At 50.7% G+C, this 22,525-nt stretch overlaps 2 protein-coding genes and 1 non-coding gene across 3 annotated transcripts in view; 1 reads left to right on the forward strand and 2 right to left on the reverse strand.

Annotated features, from left to right (window-relative positions):
• The window catches only part of LOC142820483 (butyrophilin subfamily 1 member A1-like), a 646,031-nt gene extending 625,721 nt beyond the window's left edge, over positions 1-20,310 (reverse strand). Inside the window, exon 1 of the mRNA XM_089771187.1 lies at positions 20,166-20,310. The gene's annotated coding sequence lies outside the window, so the exon portion shown is untranslated. The remainder of the gene's footprint in view (positions 1-20,165) is intronic.
• On the forward strand, positions 4,716-4,789 carry TRNAT-UGU (transfer RNA threonine (anticodon UGU)). Its single transcript has one exon. It is a non-coding gene; the product is annotated as a tRNA-Thr (tRNA).
• LOC149522351 (uncharacterized) lies at positions 10,994-17,226 on the reverse strand. Its single transcript, XM_089771014.1, is given in 4 exon segments — positions 10,994-11,154; positions 11,157-13,022; positions 14,650-14,850; positions 16,815-17,226. Coding segments are annotated over 3 exon segments (2,085 nt in total). The 5' UTR covers positions 14,837-14,850; positions 16,815-17,226; the 3' UTR covers positions 10,994-11,122.
• Positions 20,311-22,525: the final 2,215 nt, after the last annotated feature.

The following is a 22,525-nucleotide window of genomic DNA, read 5'->3' on the forward strand; positions in this document are numbered from 1 at the left end:
TTCCTCTCCATAGAAATCTCTGTTCCAATATCCTCTTTTTAGTTTATTTTTCTTCAGAAATTGTATTCACAGCTAATGTACTTTCAGTGTCCACTGTTGATTTCAGTGGAGCGTCAGGCTCTTTGCATCCTTGGTTACAAGAGGGGGACAGAGGAAGTGTGGGTGTAAGAGGGGGACAGAGGGTTTGGGTATGCTGAGTTGGGGGGGCAGAGAGTAGGGGCAGAAAAGTGCTGGAGTGCCAGTTGCAGGCTGTGGCCAAGAGACTTACTTGGTAGCATTCAAACTGACCTGCCAGCCTGCAGAACTGAAAATGTCTCCCAGCCAGCATGCCTGGCTATGTGCATCAAGATATGAACCCAGGAGAGGGGGGCTTGGTTCTTCTTGGCTGCCTGTTATTCTAACTAGCAGCTCCAGAAACCGGCCAATGGGAATGTGCTGGGCCTAAAACTCCCCACCTCCTACCCCCTCCAATTTTAAAACAGAAACAGAGCCCTGCATGGCAAGAGGCAAACTGGGGAGTCTGCCTGGGGCTCCCCGCTGCCTCCACAGGCTGGATCCAGTGGCTTGGCGGGCGGTATCTGGCCTGCGGGCCATATTTGTCCAGGCTTGCCTTAGTGGTGATAAGTTGTATGGTGCATCACACGGCAGCAACAGTTAGGAGGAGCCCCCTCTCGTGGCCTCCCCAGGCTTTATGAAAATCGGCTTCTGAATATGAACATACATAACCCAAATATGCTTCAGACTCGGTGCCTCCCGTAACAGATCGATTTGACACTTATGACCTGCGGAATCTGTGTGTCCTCTGTGTGTGCCTGTATCATTCTTGAATGTGACGCTAGAGACATGAAATGTGAATCTGGCTTTAATTCTCCATGTGCTAATGAGGGAGGGAGGAAAGAAAGGAAGAATTGGGTTCTTCCCATGTGCTTTTTTGTCCCAAAGTCTCTAGGGGTGCAGGACATGCAGAGCCACAAAAAACAAACCACTTGCATGAATCTTGGTCCACCCCAAGTGAGCAATCAAGGAGAAAGTTACCCAGCTTCACCTTTGTTTTTAAAACACAAATCTTGAAGGGATAAGACTAGGGCCCTGTAGCTTTCTGCCCCAGCAGGGCTGGCTTTTGGGGAGAGCACGTAGGCAGAGCGAGTGGCCACTGGAAGCCCTTAGCCCCATGGGGAAAGAGAAATGGGGATCCCCCGTCCCTGGAGAATGTGGCATCAATCCACATGCTAAGTGAGCGCTCTGCCACTTGAGCTAATTCCCCTGATCCTGCCCCACCCACCTTGTTCCGAAGCCCACGACAGCCCTAAAGCTGCCCAAGGCTCCTTTCTGAGAGGGCCACTTGTGGAGCTATTTGCTGTGGGTTGGCAAGCTCGAGCATGGTGTTCATCAAACCAGGGTGCTGAGTTCAAGTGCTGATCACTGGATGCTCTCAGCGACCAAGCCTGTCTTCATTCAGCTGACTGCCATGGTCAGGCGGCCCCAAAAGGAGGCAGGCAGGCTAAGTGGTTTGCAGGGAGCAGGTGAGGGTACGGGTGGGACTGGGGCCTAGCATGTGCAGGGCCAAACTGCTAGGAGGGGGCTCCAGCCTCCTCCTTTCCTCCCTCTCAGGTACTTTCTTCAGTGGGGGCTGGCCAGCTGCCTTCCCCAGTAGCAGGCACAACTCTTGTCCTGCCTCCATTGTCTCCAGTGGGGTGACCTGATAGCCCAAATTTGTGCTGCTGCAGTCTCAACCCCAGTGCATCCTTCAGGGGTCCAGCTCTCCAGCCCCAGCCACTGAGGGAGGCTCCATAGTCACCCCCTCATGCCAAGGGGAAGATGTAAGAGGGGGCCTGGGCCTTCCCTGGACACCAGCTGCCCAATGCAGAGAGCCAGCCCCCCCCCCCCCACACACACACACTGTCCCCCACACCTCCCATGGGCAGGGTCAGCAGGACAACACTCCCATAGGACACCAGCCCTCCCCAGACACTTCATTTGCTTCCTCTGCTCCCCATTTCCTCCCCAGCCCTTCTGGCCTCGCAGGTTCCCACTCTGGGCAGAAGGACAGACCCAGGCAGGAACACCTGGTACCCCCAGCCCAGCCTGCACCCGCACATTAGCACCAGCTGGTGTGGCGCCTGAGCCATCCCATTCAACAATGGGGTGGTTGGTGAAAGTAGGGCTGGAGGAAACAAGCCCTACCCCTAACCCTGCCCCTTTCTGCCCAGGCCCCGCCCTGCAGGAGCCAAGCCCCACCCAGCACCACAGGGAGGTGGGGCCATGCCACAAGGAGGAAGGAGGGCGCATGGTCCCCACCTCCCTGGAACCTGTAGTAGGTGTTCTGGGAAAATGGGCTTACAGGGAACCGTGCGTAGGACACTGCCTTATACCCAGATATAAAACAATTCTTTCCCACTGTGGTGTGGAAGTCTGGTCCTTTTACTTGGGTGTCACAGAGAGCAGCAGACTCTTATTCGGGCCATCGCCGTTACGATCTGACACCTCATTCGTCATAGGCGGAGTGTTTTGAAAGGCTGGGGTAAGTATTAGTACAGAGGGTCCCACAGTGCTATGGACAGAAGGAAAAGAGAAATTTGGAGAAGTGACACCACAAATGAGGTCTTTCCATATAATTTTATGTTGTGAATTGTCCCTCCAGCTAGGGCCGGTCTTAGGCCAATTCGACTGATTCCCCCAAATCAGGCCCCATGCCCTGAACCCAGAAGTGTGCCAGGCACCATGGGCGGCGAGTTACTATTCAGAGCCAGAGCCCTGCTCCAGCAATATTTGGAGCTGGGTCTCTGCCCTGGCTCTGCCCGTAGCAGGCCCGACCCCCATGTGCATCCTCCCACCCCACCCCCAGAGCGTCCCCCTTGACCCTATCCTGTCCCTGCCGTGCACAGCTCTTGGTGTGGCTCCCCCTCACCGGCTGCTGCTGCCATGCACGGCGTTCACAGGTGGGTAGGGAGGATGCCCGGGCGTGACGTCCCAGCCCGGGAATTTAAAAGTGCTCGGCGCCGCATGGCCTAGCAGCTCTGGGTTTGGAGTCCGAGGCCCGAACGTAGACTCCAGCCCTGTAAAGTGGAAGGCAGAAGGTAGGAGAGGGGAAAAACTAGGGGGAGGGAGTGGGAGAGGAAGGGGCTTATGCAAAGGAGGAGGAAAACACCAAGAGACAGGGTGGAGGAGAGACAAATGCCAGGGGCCAAGTGCAGACAATGAGGAAAAGGGCAGGAGGGGACGTGTCAGTAGGAGGGGGGACAGGGTGATGCTGGGAAAGGAAAGGAGAGGAGAGGGTAAGGGCATTGGGGGCTAGAGCAGGGATGGGAAGGTGCTGGGAGAAGGCTTGAAAGGAGAGGGCATGAGAAAGGTGGGGATGGAGCAAGTCATGTGTGAGGGCACAGAGGGGCAGAAGGGGAATGGGGCAGAGAATGGTGAGGAGGTGGGCATCAGGGAAAAAGGGGGCAGGACAGTAAGGGACGGGGGAGGCACCAGGAGGGTGCAGGGCTAAGGGAAGGTGCAGATGCCAGGGGATTCTGGGGGTGAAGCAGAAGGGCAGAGACCTGCAGGGGAGTGACCAGCACCAGAGGAGAGAGGCAGGGCAAGTGTGTAGAGGGAGGTGTTAGAAGAGGGGATGAGGAGGGGTAGCTCACATGATTAGAGTGGGGCTACTGAAGGAGTGGGCATGAGGCGGGAGAAGGGCTGGTGGAGGGGGCAGGTTGCAGGAGGGCTGAGGGCAGTGAGAAGGGCAGGAATCAGGACAGCAGAGGAGGGTGAGGGGTTGGGGGGCAGCAGGCACCAGGGGAGCTGATGGAACAAGGGGAAAAGACATGGCAGCAGAGAGAAAAGGTAAAGGTTTAAAAATATGTATTAATAACTTGAGTGCCACAGTGGCACATCCAAACAAGCCACATGAACACAGTACAGGTGCACAACACAAAATTCATTCTGCTCATGAGAGAAAACTCTTAGGCTATGTCTACACTGGAGGTTTCTTGTGCAAGAACATCTTGCGCAAGGGTTCTTGTGTAAGAAGTCTTGCACAAGAACACGTCCACACTGCCATATGCGAGCTGTGCTTTTGAGCAAGAGCATCTGTGGCAGTGTGGATGCTCTCTTGACCAAGAAAGCTCTGATGGCCATTTTAGCCATCAGGGTTTCTTGTGCAAGAAATCCCTGCCGACCATCCACACTGCCCTCCTGCGCAAGATAGCTTACACCTGTTAGAAAGGAGCATAGCTCTTAAGCAAGATGCCCTCTCTTACCATGTCGTACTGTAAATTTCCTTGCACAAGAGCAGGCGGGAAGTGTGGCTGCTCTGTGGGTTCTTGCGCAAGAACAGCTGTACTTGCACAAGAAGCCGTGAGTGTAGACAGCCTCAGAGGGGACACTTCCCCCAGCTCTCTGCCCCCGAGTTAATGTCACATGCATTGGGTTAATGCAACTGCAGGATAGTTCCACGCAGGGAGTTTGGTGGGGGCCAAACTAATCCCTGTTGGTAGGAGGATGGTGGGAAAAACCTTCGAGAGGGGTGACATGACACTGTTTACTTCTGGTAGTGTGTCCATCTTGCCCCGAGCGTGTTACCTCCAGAGGCGTGGCTAACGGGGGTAGGGAGCGTGGCTAATGGGGCACCACCAAAAATTATACAAACCTGCCGCCCATAGACAGGGCAGTGTTTCCTGGCTACAAAAGGTATCCTGGAAAAGCTCCATTCTCGGGGGGTAGCCAAAAAGGGCACCATGGCTTAGCTGGCTAAAGTGCCTGCCTTGTAAGCAGGAAATCCTGGGGTCAAATCCCAGTGGTGCCTTGCTGTGGCCTTTGCTCATGTTTTCCCCTTCCTTCTGGGACACAGAAGAGGCCTCCCCTGGCCACCCATGGAACTGCTGGTTCAGGAAAAGGCTGATTGGGGAGGAGTGTTGGGAAGAAGGAAACCACAAGCCTGGAGCGGGTGCAGAGGCTGCTGTGACTGTTCCATTTTAAGCATTTCCGGAAAAGGGTGCCAGTGTAGAAGTAGCCCATAAGATTAAAAACACCAGCGGCATCTCCCCAGGAGTGTAACAGTGCAATTAGTTAGGTGCTGACATAACAGCCCTACCGGAGGTATCTCAGAGACACTCTGCTACTCATCATACAATAGAAGCACATTGGCTACGTCTACACTGTCACCCTTTTCCAGAAATGCTTAAAACGGAACAGTTTTCTGTTATAAGTATTTCCGGAAAAAGCGCGTCTACATTGGCAGGATGCTTTTCTGGAAAAGCACTTTTTCCGGAAAAGCGTCCATGGCCAATGTAGATGCGCTTTTCCGGAAAAAAGCCCCAATCGTCATTTTCGCGATTGGGGCTTTTTTGCGGAAAAGACTACTGTGCTGTCTACACTGGCCCTTTTCCAGAACAGTTTTTCTGGAAAAGGACTTTTGCCTGAACGGGAGCAGCATAGTTTTTCCAGAAAAACACTGACAATTTTACAGTAGAAAAGCAAGGGGCCAGTGTAGACAGTTCGCAAGATATTCCGGAAAAGTGGCTGCTTTTCCAGAATAAGTGGCCATTATGTTTAAACAGCTGTCGCAGGAATGCATCTGAAAGTCAGGAGGATCAATAATCTCTGTGAAAGGCAGGTGGCCATTAATGAGGAGGTATGTTGTGTGCACACAGAAAGGTAGGAATGGGCACCAGACAGGCTGATAAAAGTGTCTCTTGTCTGTTTGTAACAGGCTCCTGCACATCTCCAGTCACATTCTCAGTCCCACATCAGAGCAATTTCTCTCATAAATGCAACACAAACTAGGCCATTCCTCCCCCGCTGGACAGCCCTAGGAGTCCAAAGACTTGCCAATGGGCTTTCACGTCCCACCCTTGTTGCGATGACGGGAATAGAAACCGACATGTAGCGGGTTTGTGCTGGTTCCAGCTGAGGGACGGGTTTGCCTGGTTTATGCGCATTGGCACAGGACAGCAGTAAGGGTTTGTATTCCTTTAAAGAATCCACAGACACCAGAAATCCAGAGTGGGATGGAAATGGAAAGGCAAATGTTTCTGTTAGAGGGAAATGTTTTTTAAAGGGGGCGCTTGGCTCTGAACCCAGCATTACTTGATGTGCAGCCAAACACTCTACCACTAAGCTTCACCCCCATAGAGAACAGCTGTTTGCAGCCATTGTTGGGAACTGGGCAGAGAACAAGAGACTTCTGTGTAACAGACATCTCAGGTAGGAGGGACCCTCTCTGACCGCAGATTGAGACTGGTCCTAACAAGGAATTGACCTGAGAGCAGCCAAGCTGGGGCAGGATAGAGAGCCCTGAGAGAGGAAGTGGCTGGGGGGAAGCCAGGAGAGGAGAGGCCAGACTGAGAGCTGAGAGTCCCAGGTGCCCATCAACAGCACCAGTTGTAGGTGCCATCGTATAAGGGGCAGCACTTAGGCCTCTGAATCCTGCAAGTTGAGCTCAAGTCTCAGTGGGACCTGCTGGGGCTGGGCTGGTTTGTTAGGAGGTTTTTCATGTGCTTTGGCCTTAGTGTCACTGGAGGCAATTCTGTGTCTCTCACTGGGTGTCTGATGCTCCTTGGAGCTCTGTCTCCAGACTCTCCAGGCCAGTGCGAGGGGGTTGATGCCATCACAGCTGCAGGGCAGATCACCCACCTGGCCCCCAAGCTCAGTCCATGCCACTCTGCAAACAGTGCCTCCTTTCTCCTGGGGAAGAAATTGGGACTAGCCCAATTTGGTGCCCTGAGGGCAATAATCCTGAAGGGGTATGAATTCCTTCCCTCTCCCCTGGCTGCTACACGAAGAGGAATCCTGAACATGGTTCCTTCTCCTGTCACTTGAGAGACTGAAATGGGGCCATTTCTTGTGGGAAAAGAAGTGGGTGAGTCAGGAGAGGCTTTGGAACCGTGGATTCCAGGACCCCCCAGTGGGGGCAAGACAGAGCCTTGAGTCAGGCACTTGAGAACACTCAGCTCCTGCTACTCGGTGACTGGCCATTTGTGGGGCACCTACTCCTGGCTAGCAAGGGTGGCAGCGCATGAAACTCTTAGGCATGATTTTGCGCAAACACTTTTAACAGAAGAGTTTTTCCATTATAAGTATTTGCACAAAAGAGCGTCTATTCTGATATGTGCCTTTGCGCAAAAGATTTGCTTTTGTGCAAAAGTATCCATGCCAGTGTAGACGCTCTCTTGCACAAGAAGACTCCAATGGCCATTTTAGCCATTGGGCTTTCTTGTGCAAGAAATTAACGTTGCTGTCTACACTGGCCTCTTGTGCAAGAATACTGGCACAAGAGGGCTTATGCCTGAGCGGGAGCATCGGAGTATTTGTGCAAGAAGCACTGATTTTGTACATTACAACATCAGTGTTCTTGCACAAATACTCAAGGCCAGTGTAGACAGGTGGCAAGATTTTGCGGAAAAGCGGCAATCTTGCCAATGTAGACACAGCCCTCATCTTAGGGTCATGGATTCAAACCTCATGCTGGGTGATACCTTTCTTCCAGTTATATTCTCAGATGACAAGCAATTTGCTCTTGGCTTTCACCGGTTATATGAAGGAAAAGTGTAGTCCTGGGGTACAGCTTTAGTAGAGCCAAAGAGAGAACAAACCACAAACTGCAATTTCTAGCTTCTAAGAAGGGAAGAGAATTGTGAGAATAAGGGGGAGACGTTCCTGCCAGGGTAGGGCCCCCCTGGACATATTGAGCCTCCCTCTGTGGCTTGGGCTGGGGATCCTGCCCCCTGCAGGGAGCCTTGGGGTAGCCACTATGGCAGCAGGAAGTTGGGTATCAGGTCACCCCACTGGGGACAATGGAGGGAAGAGGAGAGTTGTCCTGCTCTTGGGGAAAGCAGGCCAGGCCGAGGCCCTTTCAACCAGTGGGTCTGTGCAGGCTGGAGCCTCCTCCTCTCAGATCTTTGGCATGAGTCCTGCAAATCTTGTTTCTGCTTCCTTGTCCACACCAGGTAGCTAAAGGGGGGGAAACTCACCACCTCAAATATCCCTTTGGCCAGAATAGGGCTTGAACCTGACACTGGTATCATTAGCACCACATACAAACCAACTGAGCTAGCCAGCCTACAGGAACACGTGTCACAAGTGGCCCATTCCAAAAGGTGCCTCAGGCAGCTGCAAGGCCCTCTCTGTGAAGGGGGCTGGCTAGTCTAGATGGTTTGAAATCTGGTGCTAATAATGTCAAGGTGGCTGGCAGCTGGCATGGCCCACTGAGACCTAGGCTGTAGGGTAAACTGAGGCAGTCCATAGTATCTTGCTGAGAACTGAGTACTCAAATGCTAAATTATTAGGCCAGGCCTGGAAAGCACACAGACAGTAGCTACTGTGATCCTGGTTCCCCTGGCAACCACATTCCAAAGGGGCCTCACTTCTATAAGGTCTGGCTGGTCCCAGCCAGGCTGCGCAGGTTCTCTCTCTGTCTCCTGTAAATTCAGATAAATAAACTAGGATCCCAAGGACTATGCCAAGGTTGCAAGGAAATAATCATCTCGCAATGAAATAAATTAGGATCCCAAGGTTGAGAGTAAGGTTGCAAGGAAATAATCATCTCGCAATACACAATTCACAAACAAGATACCATCAACATTTCCATTTTGTTTATGTTGGCTTCTTTAGCTTGTTAAGAATAATTTTGTATTATTGATAACATGTCTAACTGGCAATGGGCGGAGATCCTGTGTAATCTTTATAGTCCATTGGCTTATATGCTCATTATACCTTGCTGCTAGAACCTATGAAATTGCTTCCCCTCCGCCCATCTGTTGCCTTTATAACCTAATGTTTGTTTTGGTTAAGTTAGCGCTCATCAGGTTAACCCCTTGATGGGTATTCCACCAGCTGTGTGAAACAATAAATCCTCTGCATATTTTCACCTGTACCTGTTCCCTACAGTTTGGGGGCTAGTCTGGGATCCAGGGTTGTGAGCTGATCAGGGATCGGAGGCTGATACCCAAAGAAAGGTGAGTACATTTATTTACCACCTCATTAGGCCAGGGTTTGAAGTCCGCAGTCAGCCTGCAGTCAGCCTCATGAGCAAAACTCCTCAGATACCCCAGCTCTTCCTGTGCCACAATCAAACCTGGGCTTACATACAAGTAAGGGGTTATACAGCCCAATCTCTCCAACCCAGAACAGACCCACCCGGTTCCAAAGAACCAGCCATGAATCCCTGGTCAATTTATACTTTAGATCTTACCCACAAGATCACAGTGGACCAATCCTTTAGAATCTAAAGGTTTATTAAAAAATGAAAGAAAAGGTTGAGAGTAAGGTTGTTAAGGAGAATACATTACATACATCAATGAATACGTTCTTGTTGCAGAATCTTAGTGGAGATGTTACAAATTAATAGCATAGAAGTCTCTGGCATACATTGTATGTCAGGATGGGTCAGCAATCCTTTCCGTGTCTCTGTCCTTAGCAAGGCTGCATCTGGGATAAGTAGCAAGACTGAAGACAAGATTGAGCCCCCCTCATGGCATTTGATATTCATTTCTGGTGTCTCCCAAGCTGGAGATAGTCATATGGTCAAGTGATCTGTTTCATATGCCAGCAGACATTGTGCCCTGGCTGCTTTGCAGCTTTCCACACACATTCTTCAGCTGTGTATTGGCCACCCGGAGAGCCATTGTCCTTGGAGCCATACTGATTAGCATAGTCACTCATTGGACATTCCATCTTCATGACAGGCAGTCCATACACAGCATCAGCAGAGCCCATAGTCATAACTCCCCATACAAAATCCAAACAGGTACATGAATACCATACATAGAATCAGCACAATATCAGCTTTCATTTGACCTCACGTGGCCCACTCTGTACCAAATTTGGGGCAAACAGTTCCCCGTGAGCACAGCAGTGATCTATACGTTCACCTTAAAATCCAATAATGTGACAGGGGCCTCAAGAAAGTGTTGGGATCTTGAGGAAGGATCTGGGATGAAGAAGCAGGCAGGTGTCTGGCCAGGGGGAGGGTGCAGTGTGTGGCCAAGAGAAAGGGTGCAAGAAAAAAGGAGGGTGTCAGTGCAAGCTGGGGCTGTTGGATGATGGGGGAAAAGGGAATTGAGGAGATTGGGAGGGAGCATCTGGGAAAGACAGCAAATATTACCTGTCTTTGGGCCCCCTTGCAGCAACCTCTGCAGCCGCACTGTCCTGGTCACACAGGACAGGACCAGCCCCAGACACCGGAGGCACCACAGCTGCACCCATTCAGTCCAGGGCTGGAGGTGTTGCTGCTGCAGCCATGCTGCCCAGGATCAGCCCCAGAAGCACCCCTGAAATGGCCATGTGGCCCTGGAGGCCAGCAGTGCAGTGGCAGCACTGCCTCTACTGCCGGCCTCAGGTTGTGTGGCAAAGATTCAGCCTAGTGCTGCCTCCTCTCTAGTGGCTACAAAGCACAAAAAGGGGATGGGACTAAGCTCCTTCTCCCTCAGCACATGCTCATTTGGAGGTGGGGCCTGATACTGCCTTGTGGACAGGATCAAAGTCTAAGGCAGGCTGGATTGTGCCAACAGAGAAAATTTTGCTCACCACCACTATAGGATTTCTCACCTATGTGGGTTCAACTATATGCAACAAGCCTTGAACTCTCACCATAGCATTTCCCAAAGTCAGAGCAGTTGAAGAATTTCTCTTCTATGGATAACAAGGTGTGACCTCTGACTGCAGCATTTCCTAAAGTCAGAGCAGCTAAAGGGTTTCTCCCGAGTGCGCTCTCCTATGGATGATAAGCATTGCGTTCTTACTGAAGCTATTCCCACATTCAGAACAGCTGAAGGGTTTCTCTCCTGTGTGGGATCTCCTATGCCTAACAAGGTGTGACCTCTGACTGAAACTTTTCCCACAGTCCAAGCAGCTGAAGGGTTTCTCTCCTGTGTGGGCTCTACTATGCCTAACAAGGTTAAACCTTTGACTGAAGGTTTTCCCACAGTCAGAGCAGCTGAAGACTTTCTCTCCTGTGTGGGCTCTCCTATGACTAACCAGGTGGGACCTCTGACTGAAGGTTTTCCCACAGTCCAAGCAGCTGAAGCATTTCTCTCTTGTGTGGGCTCTCCTATGCTTAACAAGGTATGACCTCTGACCAAAGGCTTTTCCACAGTCCGAGCAGCTGAAGGGTTTCTCTCCTGTGTGGGCACTCCTATGCCTAACAAGCTGTAACCTCCGAGTGAAGTTTTTCCCACAGTCAGAGCATCTGAAGGGTTGCTCTCCTGTGTGGGCTCTCCTATGGATAGCAAGCTGTGACTTCCGACTGAAGCTTTCCCCACAGTCAGAGCACCTGAAGGGTTTCTCTCCTGTGTGAGCTCTCCCATGGATAACAAGGGTTGACCTCTGACTGAAGGTTTTCCCACAGTCCGAGCAGCTGAAGCATTTCTCCCTTGTGTGGGCTCTCATATGCTTAACAAGGTATGACCTCTGACCGAAGGCTTTTCCACAGTCCAAGCAGCTGAAGGGTTTCTCTCCTGTGTGGGCACTCATATGCCTAACAAGCTGTAACCTCCGAGTGAAGTTTTTCCCACAGTCAGAGCATCTGAAGGGTTGCTCTCCTGTGTGGGCTCTCCAATGGATAACAAGCTGTGACCTCCGACTGAAGCTTTCCCCACAGTCAGAGCACCTGAAGGGTTTCTCTCCTGTGTGAGCTCTCCCATGGATAACAAGGGTTGACCTCTGACTGAAGCTTTTCCCACAGTCAGAGCACCTGAAGGGTTTCTCTCCTGTGTGGGCTCTCTTATGGACAACAAGCTGTGACCTGTTACTGAATCTTTTCCCACAGTCCGAGCAGCTGAAGGGTTTCTCACCTGTGTGGGTTCTCTTATGCACAACAAGCTGTGACCTGTCACTGAAATTTTTCCCACAGTCCAAGCAGCTGAAGGGTTTCTCTCCTGTGTGGGCTCTCGTATGCCTAACAAGCCGTGAGCTCCGACTGAAGCTTTTCCCACAGTCCAAGCAGCTAAAGGGTTTCTCTCCTGTGTGGGCTCTCCTATGCCTAACAAGCTGTGACCTCTGACTGAAGGTTTTCCCACAGTCAAGGCAGCTAAAGGGTTTCTCTCCTGTGTGGGCTCTCCTATGGCTAACAAGGTTTGACCTCCGACTAAAGCTTTTCCCACAGTCAGAACAGCTGAAGGGTTTTTCTCCTGTGTGGGCTCTCGTATGGATAAGAAGCTGTGACCTATCACTGAAACTTTTCCCACAGTCCAAGCAGCTGAAGGGTTTCTCTCCTGTGTGGGCTCTCCTGTGCCTAACAAGGTTTGACCTCCGACTAAAGCTTTTCCCACAGTCCAAGCAGCTGAAGGGTTTCTCTCCTGTGTGGGCTCTCCTATGCCTAACAAGCCGTGAGCTCTGACTGAAGCTTTTCCCACAGTCCAAGCAGCTAAAGGGTTTCTCTCCTGTGTGGGCTCTCCTATGCCTAACAAGCTGTGACCTCTGACTGAAGGTTTTCCCACAGTCAGGGCAGCTAAAGGGTTTCTCTCCTGTGTGGGCTCTCCTATGGATAAGAAGCTGTGACCTACCACTGAAACTTTCCCCACAGTCCAAGCAGCTGAAGGGTTTCTCTCCTGTGTGGGCTCTCCTATGCCTAACAAGGTTTGACCTCTGACTAAAGCTTTTCCCACAATCAGAGCAGCTGAAGGGTTTCTCTCCTGTGTGGGTTCTCCTATGGATAAGAAGCTGTGACCTATTACTGAAACTTTTCCCACAGTCCGAGCAGCTGAAGGGTTTCTCTCCTGTTTGGGCTCTTTCATGTTTAATAAGAGTTGTACAGTCACTGCAAGAACAAGGTGAACGTTGATGGAGGATTTTCTTTTGAACAGTTTCTGTGTTTGTATTCAACCTTCTGCTCTTATGACTGGATTTACCCTGTCCCACTCCAGGATGGTTTTCCTGCTGCCTTTGTAGACTACTTTGACTCTCACAAGTCTCTCCTTGCTCAGGACTCCGAGAAACATGCCCTTCAGATCTTCCCACTAACATCCCACATGGAGACATTTGCTCAGGTCCTTCCTTCTGAAGACTCCTCTCACTGTTCTCATTCAGCATCCCATCACCTGCTGGGATGGAGAGAGAAACCACACAGGAGTTATTCCCTGAGCTGAGCTGAAAGAAAAATTCTGAATGCTGAACAGAAAATGGAGGACACACCCAAAGAATGGTTGGAAAGATTCAGTAATCATGAGCTGAGTTCACTCTGCTTCCCCCATAACTCATTCCCCACCCAGCACTCTCAGACTGGAGTTGATGACAGGCTGAAGGGCCAGTCAGACTTGATGAAAACGCACAACCAACATCTGCTATGAGAACACAGAAATTGGTTTGAGTCAGTTTAGCTGATTTCTTATCTGTGTGGGTATCGCTGATGATCTCCCCTTACTCACAGGCTTGGAGATCCGGGATCTGCAGCTCTTCCCTTTGCTCCACCCAGGAGAGCACACGATTTTTGGAGACTGGAAATCCTATTCGGGGAGCAATTAACCAAGTGCTGATCTTGTTCATTAAGGTCTGTGCCATTCCTGCTCCCAAAGCCAGGATCTGAGTCTCCTATCCAGACAGGCTCCTTTCCAACCTTCCAGAGACTGGTCTCTGGCTGGTACAAGATCCCTGGAAAGACTAATTCCATCCTCCCCCAGACCTACCACCATATTGGGAATAGCCCAGCTGACTCCCATGGGGAACTGAGCGCTCTGCTGCACTCTGCAGGATACAACTCAGTCTCCCTTAGGGCCTGTTCCATACTTGGGCAGGACAGGAACACATTGCTCATAAGGGGAGAGCTCTAAGACTTTCAGGACTGACTGATGCCTCTATCCAGGACTCATATTTGAGCTGCCACATGTCAGGTCTCTAGGGCTGGGAGGGAAAGGATCCAGCAGAGCTTTAGAGACCTATGGGCTCTGCCCACAAAGCTCTTAGCGGGGGCTGGACTTGCCCTGCTCTTGGGCTCAGATGCTCTACTTGAGTCAGAAGGAGGCAGGGGAATTGTCTGATCAGGAAAATGAATCTTTGGCTGGCCACTTCAGGTCCTGCCTATGGTCCACACTCCTGATCCTGACTGACTGTGCCTGGGTGGGCCCTGTCAGCTGCCCACAACAGCTGTCAGTCCTGCAGACAGCCAGGGCAGTGCTGGCCTGTTCCTGTGGCCAGCCAAGGTGGAGACAGGATGGGCTGCTTCTCTGCTGCTTGTAGATGCTCCTGCAGCTCAGCTCCCCTTCTGCAGCCTTGGTTCTACTCTGCCAGCAACAGCAGCCCTCCTTTTGAGGCCAGTTGAGCCTGCCATTTGGTGCCTCTCTGGCTTGCAGAGAATCTACCAGAGGCAAGGAAGGACTCTGAGTTGGCGCCTTCCTTCCAGGGGCTCAGCTCCATAGCACAAGGGGACCCAGCAGACGCTAAGAGCAGCTGCACCCAGCCCCACAACTCTGGTCCCTGCCGGGGCCCTTCCACTGACACTCCGGCCAAGGCACAACATGGGCAAGATGGTGGGAACCACAAAGAGACCTTGGCTGTGGGAAGAGCAGTACTGCTATTATGTCACTGAACCTCCTCTCACACAAGAGCCAGGGTTACTGGGGCAGATACTGCTGATATTGGGGGTTCAGGCAATGAGGGACCCTGAACCAAACCCAACCCAGCTGCTCCAGAGCCCACCCAGGTTCTGTTACACAAGGGGACAGGAATCCTCACCCAGCCAGCTCACAGCTTCGTAATTCTCCTGCATCACATCCCTGTAGAGGGCTCTCTGGCCCGGGTCCAGCAGAGTCCATTCCTCCTCAGAGAAATACACAGCCACCTCCTCGAAGCTCACTGGCTCCACCACGGCCATTTCCTGTCCTTGGCTCTGCAGGCCAGGGGCTGAGCTGGAGTCAGACATGGGTGTTCTGCAGCCTGGCAGGGGAAGAAGGGAAATTGGAGACATTTCAAAAAAGGCTTTAATCCTTTCCACACCCAATTCTGCTCAGACTCTGTTCCTGGTGATAAACATGCTGGACTCTGCAGTTTTGGGCAAACGCTGAGTCTAGATATTCCATAAACACCACACACAAGTTAGATCCGAAAGCTGTATTTATTTCTCTCAATACCTGGCTTGAGTTACATTACTTTGCCTGTAACAATGGGATTCAGTTCTCAGCACCCAGTGTTTCTGCTAACAAGTCACATATTCATCTGCCTGAACATGGACATATGTTTAATTTAATTTCGGCTGCAGTATTTATAATCCTTAGTCTTCATGCATTGATTTGCAGCCCAAACTTTGGTTCTCTCATCTGACAGACTTTATAAACTTTCTCCACAACAGAGAGGAAGTGAAGTTAATATGAGTATTCAGATGCATATTATTAAACATGTGCTGAGTGTTTGCAAGATAAGACCTTAAAATTCATGGCATCAGAAGATATCCTTAGCAATGCAGTCTGTCCCCTCTGCTGCACAAGCCATTACACTTAGCCCAGCTACCCAGGCACAAAGCTCTGTTCCCCCACAGCATGTTTTCTAGAAAGTCACCCTGTGTTGATTTGAAGACATCAAGAGATGGAGAACTCACCAGTTCTTTGCTGATTGGTTTCAGCAGCAAATCCTCTTACCCATCAAATATTTGTGCCTCCTTTCTAGCCTGAAATTCTCTGGCTGCAGCTTTCAGTTATTGACTCTCACTGAGCTGTATCCGCTAGACCAGGGGTGGGCAATTCATTTTGATGGGGCGGGGGGGAAGACTCCAGGATTTTGGAAAGTGGTTGAGAGCTGCACTCTTCCAAGACATTAAGCAGGAAATACAGCGTATGGGATGGACACTGGGAGAAGAAGGGAGCTTTGGGTTAGGCTTTGGGATGCAGGAGGGAAAGGGGTCTAGGAAGGAGTTGGGGTGAAAGAGGCAGGTGTGATCTGGGGCACTGGATTAGCCAACTACTCATGAGATATTTAAAGTAAAGTTAATTTAGAGAAGCGGCTGAGTGGACAAATAACGGGCTGAGGGTTTCTGACCATGAAGAGCTTCTTGCATACTTGGATGCAGGAAGAGGACAAAGAGTTTGGGTATGTGGAGGAGGGGGCAGAGAATTCAGAGGAGAAGGGAGAGGTTGGGGTGCCAGAGGCAGGCTTTGGCTATAAGATTTACCTGAGTGACTCCCGATCAGCAGGCACACACCTCTCTGAGGAAGACAGGGAGCCTGCCCAACCCTCACACAGGCTGCGGGGCCATGTAGGTGTGTGAATAATTATGAGCTGGAGGGGAGGGGGCATGGTGCTTCCTTTCTGGCCAGAAACCAGCCAATTGTCCTGGGAGTGTAAGCAGTGCTGGTAGCCTTCCTGCTTCATCTCCAGGCTCACCTTCACTTTCTGAGTGGCTTGCAGGTGGGAAGTGGCAAGTATGGAAGTAGCCCATGGCTCGCCGAGCATCAGAGGGCCGGATGCGATGGCCTGGCGAGCTAGATCCGGCCCATGGGCTGTGTTTTGCCAAGGCCTGCACTAAACTGAAGAGCCCTTGCATATCCAGCAGTTTCTCGCCATGAACAAACTGATACCATGGAAGCCAGTCAGCTCTCAGCCTTTCAGCCTATTTATTGTTTGAAACCAACCTCGTATTGAAACTGACTGAGCAGTGAAATCTGAGCCTGAAGGTGCTATCAGTTGTGTGCTTTAACGTCACCCCTTTAGCATCACAGCCCGTAGATCAGTGATACTCAAAGTGTCTGCAGGTCCCCATGCAGCGCCCCTGGGGCTCCTCACTGATCTCAATTTAGGGCTGTGTGCACCGTGGTCACTGGGTTTGGTTGGTAACTTCAATGACAATCCTATGAAGATGATTTCGCTGGAATTTTCTCATTTTTAGAATCTCCACATGAAAAACTCACCTTGTCTGAAAACTCCCAGGGATTTTCCTCTTGCTCTCTCCAGTGCAGAGGGCAGAGTGTCTGGTGGGGGAAGGGATAAGAGAGGTGAGATTCCAGGCTCTCCTCTTTATAACTATGTCCCCAAGCTGAACTCTGCATTTCACTTGTATCAGAGACCAGAGACACACTCAAGTGTTTAGTATGAAAAGATTTGAAATCTTCCGTGTCCTCTCTTGCTTGGGCTCCTCCCAGCAATGAAGCCAACATCGCTGCATCATTCCCACCCCAGGAGACAAACTGAAAGTGAGATTTACTTTTCCCTCCCACCCCGTTTCTCTCAGTCACTTACCACCTCTTGTCATAACCCAGAGCTGCACTGGAGAAAGATGTTGCCATGACATTTACTTTACCTATTTTGATCCATTGACACCAACAGGAGGTTCAGAGTTTGAAAACCCCCGGCTCTATTTGCAAGCAGTTGGGTCTATTTGCTCAGTGTCTCTAAGGAAAGCAGCATGATGGGGCCGTCATTCTCCATGTGGGAAATGTAGCAGGGGAGTGTTGACTTCAGAGGCAAGATTAAATAGTTTCTAATACTTAAATAACTTTCCCCTACTCCATCCCTTCTAGGTACCTTTGAATTCCCTCAGAGTCTCCGACGGCACAACCGTTTTTTGGCAGAAATCATTGACTTCAGTCTTCATGGCTGAGAACGATAGGGAGATTCCCAAATTTGCACTGTCCTTTGTGGGAGATGAATCTGAGGAACTGTCCTCAGATTTTAAATATTGTGACACCAATATTTAAAAAGGGCTCTAGAAGCGATCCTGGCAATTACAGACCGGTAAGTCTAACTTCACTACCAGGCAAATTAGACAAAACAATAGTAAAGAATAAAATTGTGAGGCACGTAGAAGAACATAATTTGTTGGACAAAAGTCAACATGGTTTCTATAAAGGGAAATCATGTCTTCCTAATCTATTAGAGGTCTTTGAAGGGGTTAGCAAATATGCAGACAAGGGGGATCCAGTAGATATAGTATACTTAGATTTTCAGAAAGCCTTTAACAAGGTCCCTCACCAAAGGCTCTTGTGTAAATTACATTGCCATGAGATAAGAGGGAAGGTCCTTTCATGAATGAGAACTGATTAAAAGACAGGAAACAAAGAGTAGGAATAAATGGTACATTTTCAGAATGGAGAGGGGTAACCAGTGGTGTCCCCCAAGGGTGAGTCCTCGGACCAATCCTTTTCAATTTATTCATAAATGATCTGGAGAAAGGGGTAAGCAGTGAGGTGGTAACGTTTGCGGATGATACCAAACTGTTTAGGATAGTCAAGACAGAAGTTGACTGTGAGGGACTCCAAAAGATCTCACCAAACTGAGTGATTGGGCAACAAAAAGGCAAATGAAATTTAATGTGGATAAGTGTAAAGTAATGCATATTGGGAAAAATAACCCCAACCATACATACAGTATGATGGGGGCTAATTTGGCTATGAAAAATCAGGAAAGAGATCTTGGCATTATCGTGAATAGTTCTCTGAAAACATCCACACAGTGTGCTGCGGCGATCAAAAAGGCAAATGGGATGCTAGGAATTATTCAGAAAGGGACGCAGAATATCTTACTGCCCCTGTATAAAACTGTGGTACGCCCACATCTTGAATACTGTGTACAGATGTGGTCTCCTCACCTCAAAAAAGATATTTTGGCCTTGGAAAGGGTTCAGAAAAGGGCAACTTAAACGATTAGGGGTTTGGAATGGGTCCCATATGAAGAAAGGTTAAAACAACTGGGACTTTTCAGTTTAGAAGAGAGGAGACTCATATCCCCCACAGAGAGGTATATAAAATCTTGAGTGGTGCAGATTGGGCGAATAAAGAAAAGTTATTTATTAGTTCTCATAATAGAAGAACTAGAGGACACCAAATGCAGTTAATGGGTAGCAGGTTTAAAATTAATATAAGAAAGTTCTTCACACAGCATGTAGCCAACCTGTGGAACTCCTTGCCAGATGAGGCTGTGAAGGCTAGGACTATAACAGTTTAAAGAGAAGCTAGATAAATTCATGGAGGTTAGGTCCATAAAAGGCTATTAGCCAGAGAGTAGAAATGGTGTCCCTGGCCTCTGTTTGTCAGAGGCTAGAGAGGGATGGCAGGAGACAAATTGCTTGATCATTGTCTTCGGTCCACCCTCTCTGGGGCACCTGGTGCTGGCCATTGTCGGCAGACAGGCTACTGGGCTAGATGGACCCTTGGTCTGACTCAGAACGGTTGTTCTTATGTCTTGTTCTTCCAGTTCAGAGGAAATCTCCTCTGGCAGCTGGAACTGCCCCATCTCCCACCTGGACAGAAACAATTCCATGTGATTCTCTTTCATTTACAGATGATAAGATTTGGCTAGCGAGTCTCAGCTCTAACAGGCCTGGAGTTAGAATTCCTTGAATTCCCCCAGCCTGAGAGCAGGGTCAACACAGTCCATGGCCATGCAACTTTCCCCTGAAAGGTCTCATTGTTGTTCTTCACCTCTGGCCCGGAGAGACCAGCTGGGGACAAAAGTGGAATTGAGTCTCAATGGCAAATTCACTCTTTGGCCTCCAGGCAATGAGGGACAGGAGGTTCCCAGGTGAAGAGCTGCAGGAATCTGCCACTAGGAAATAGACTGAGACACCAACTCCTTCCTCCCCGGCTCCTTCCACACATGTCTCCAAACAGCCCTCAGGTAGGACAGACTCTGGGTCCCCACTGCCCTGGGCTGAATGTGCCCAGTGCCCAGCAGTGACAGACCCATATTCCAGCCCCACAGACTTGAGGCAGCAAGTCCCCAGATAGGTGACAGCTCTAGGAAATATCTGAAGTCAGACTGTGCCCCTGAATGGGGAATTCCAGAGTCTGCTGTGCAAGAGTGAGACCCTCAGAATTAAGTGAGTCAGAGACATTTCTATCCAACATCTGGCTGTAGGGCCCTACGGAGATGTGGTCCTAACATCAGCTCCAAGCTCTTTCCCTGCGCTGTGCAGTATGACAGGAGTGGGAGCCACCTACCTGTTCAAGGTGTTTCCGACGTCCTAGAGAAAAGAGACAGAAAAGAATCTCAGCTGCACTGGGCACACGCAGGGAAGGCATTTTGCAAATATGGGGAAGAGACGCCCTGGCCTGGCCCCAGGGCCATAGATTCCATGAGCTAATGGGGCTTTGCCATCTCCAACAGGTCTGTGCCTGTGACTCTGCAAAGCACAACAGTCACTCGCATGGCAGCAACGCACCCGCTGAGTTACACCCAGATCTGACGGCTGGACCCTAGTGCTTGTGATTCAAGAGCCCCCCTTCACTGTGTGAGGAGCTGGGACGTTTCTCCCTCAGTCTCACCTGCAGGAATTCACTCGCTGGCTTCTGACACGTCCCCTCCAGCTCACCGATCTGCTCGCTGAGATGGGAAATTTGTGCAGAGAGTTTCCTGTGAGCGTCAGTCTGGAGCTTCTTAATCTCCTTGTCCAGCTTCTCCAGCCGGGCCAGTAGGAGTCACTCTTGTTCCTCCAGGAACTGCCGCAGCTGCTGAAACTCGGCCACAATCTTCGGCCTCTCAGCTTGAGTCTGTTTCTGTGAAAACAGGCAAAGGGCTGGTCAGGGGCATGGATGGAGCCCAGGGCTCTTTCATGGGGAGATAAGTGCACAGCAAGGACAACTTCTTGGAAAACCCTAAAATGCATAACATCTGACTGTATTTTGTGGGTATCAGTCAAAGGCGTCTCTCTCAGCATTTCCCTTGGCCCGTATCCCTCTGAAAGGGTTGTCCCCATGTCTGCCATGGGCAGCATCTCCTGTTATTAATAGGCACTAGCAATTCAAACCCAGAGCAGGAGGCAGGACTCAGCAGCAACCTGACAGAAATATCCAGGGAGGAAAAAGAAACAAAGTGAGTATACTCAGCAGACAGCCTTTCACAGGGACATTCAATTTCCTTGGGGAGGATTTCTGGAAAAGTCATAAGAACTGGACATTAACTCATCCTCTGACATGGAAGCTCAGTGTCTGTCTACATATTGATCTAACTGAGCAATCCATGATCCAGGAGAAACATAAACAAGCCGAAACTCACAAAGGAAAAGTCAGTGGACGTGATATGCCTTGACTTTAACGAAGCTTTTGATAGTCTTCCACAATATCCTTGCCAGCAAGTTAAGGGAGCATGGATGAAATAAACGGACTGCAAGGCAGATAGAAAGCTGGCTGGACTGTGAGGCCCAACGAGTAGTGATCAACGGCTCGATGTCAGGTTGGCAGAAAGTTTCTACCAGAGTGCTCCAAGGTTTAGTTCTAGGGCCGTTTTTGTTCAATATCTTTATTAATGGCCTGAATGTGGGGGATGGATTGCACCCGCAGATGACACTAAGATATGGAGAAGGTAGATATGCTAGAGGGAAGGGATACGGTACAGAGCAACATAGACAGTTCAGAGGATTGGGACAAAAGAAATCTGACGAGGTTCAACAAGAACAAGTGTAGAGTCCTACACCTGGGACGGAAGAATCCCAAACATTGTTACAGGCTGGGGACCGACTGGCTAAGTAGCCGTTCTGTAGAAAAGGTCCTGGGAGTTACAGTGGTTAAGAAGCTGGATATGAGTCAACAGCGTACTCTTGCAGCCAAGAAAGCTAATGGCATATTAGATTATATCAGGAGGAGCATTGCCAGCAGATCCAGACAAGTGACGATTCCCATTTATTCGGCTCTGGTGAGGCCACATCTGCACACCCAGCACAAGCTGAGCTGCAGCCCCTGCATCCCCCACTGCCTGGCCACCCCCCCCAGCCTCTGTGAGCCCCTTCCACAGACACCCCCCTGATGCCCTGCCCCACAACCCCCTCCCCCCAGAGCCAATGAGGTGCCACAGAGGGAAACAAACAGCCCCCGCCCCCGCCTCCGGCAACACAGAGCCCCGCTCCCAGGGCTGCCCCAGCATTAACCGCTTGGCCCTGCCCCTCCCCGCCTCACCTCGCTCCACTCAGCAATGGAGGAGCAGGTCTAGAGTGCATGTGAGAGGTACCAGCACTGATGATAAAAAAAAAATCAAAATTAAAAAGAAAAACCCCCCCAAAAGTTTTGCTTACTCACTGCCCCTGCCAGGGCCTCCATTGGGCAACCTCAGCCACCTGCCCCAGCCAGAATCCCGTCTCTGAGCCATTCATGCCAGGGCCCCCTCCTCAGGGCCATCTTTAAGCATATGCAGAGTATGCAGTCGTGTAGGGCACCACACTTGCTGGGACACCACTCTGCCAGCCCGGGACGGAGGGGAAGCATATGCGTGCGCTCTGCACCGGAGCCAGTAGGGGTGCTGCCGGCACTTACGGCCCCGCCAGAGTATCACACTAGGTCAAGGGACTCCAGCAAGGAGGTCGGCAAGCTCACCCAGGCTGGCGAAGGGAAGCTATCAACCCAGGCAGCAGCATTGTGAAGAGTCAGGACTGTGCCGAGGGCAGGGTCATGCATGGGAAGCCGGAGGGGGCGGAGTCACGCGTGGCTTGGCGTTGCAGACAAGCTGCAGCTGGAAAGGAGACGTGCCGAGCCGGGCATGGGGGAGCAGAGCCTTGCTAGTGGTGGGACCAGCCGTGTTGTGATGGGCCGGGGCTGTGAGTACCGAGCAGCCCAGCTCCAGCTCCGGCTCCAGCACATGATCTGGAACCCGGGCTGCAGGGACTTCTGGGGCCCAATCGCAGATTCCAGCCCTG

This window comes from Pelodiscus sinensis, chromosome 19 (assembly GCF_052426305.1).
Source record: "Pelodiscus sinensis isolate ZL-2025 chromosome 19, ASM5242630v1, whole genome shotgun sequence".
Taxonomy (NCBI): Eukaryota; Metazoa; Chordata; order Testudines; family Trionychidae; genus Pelodiscus; species Pelodiscus sinensis.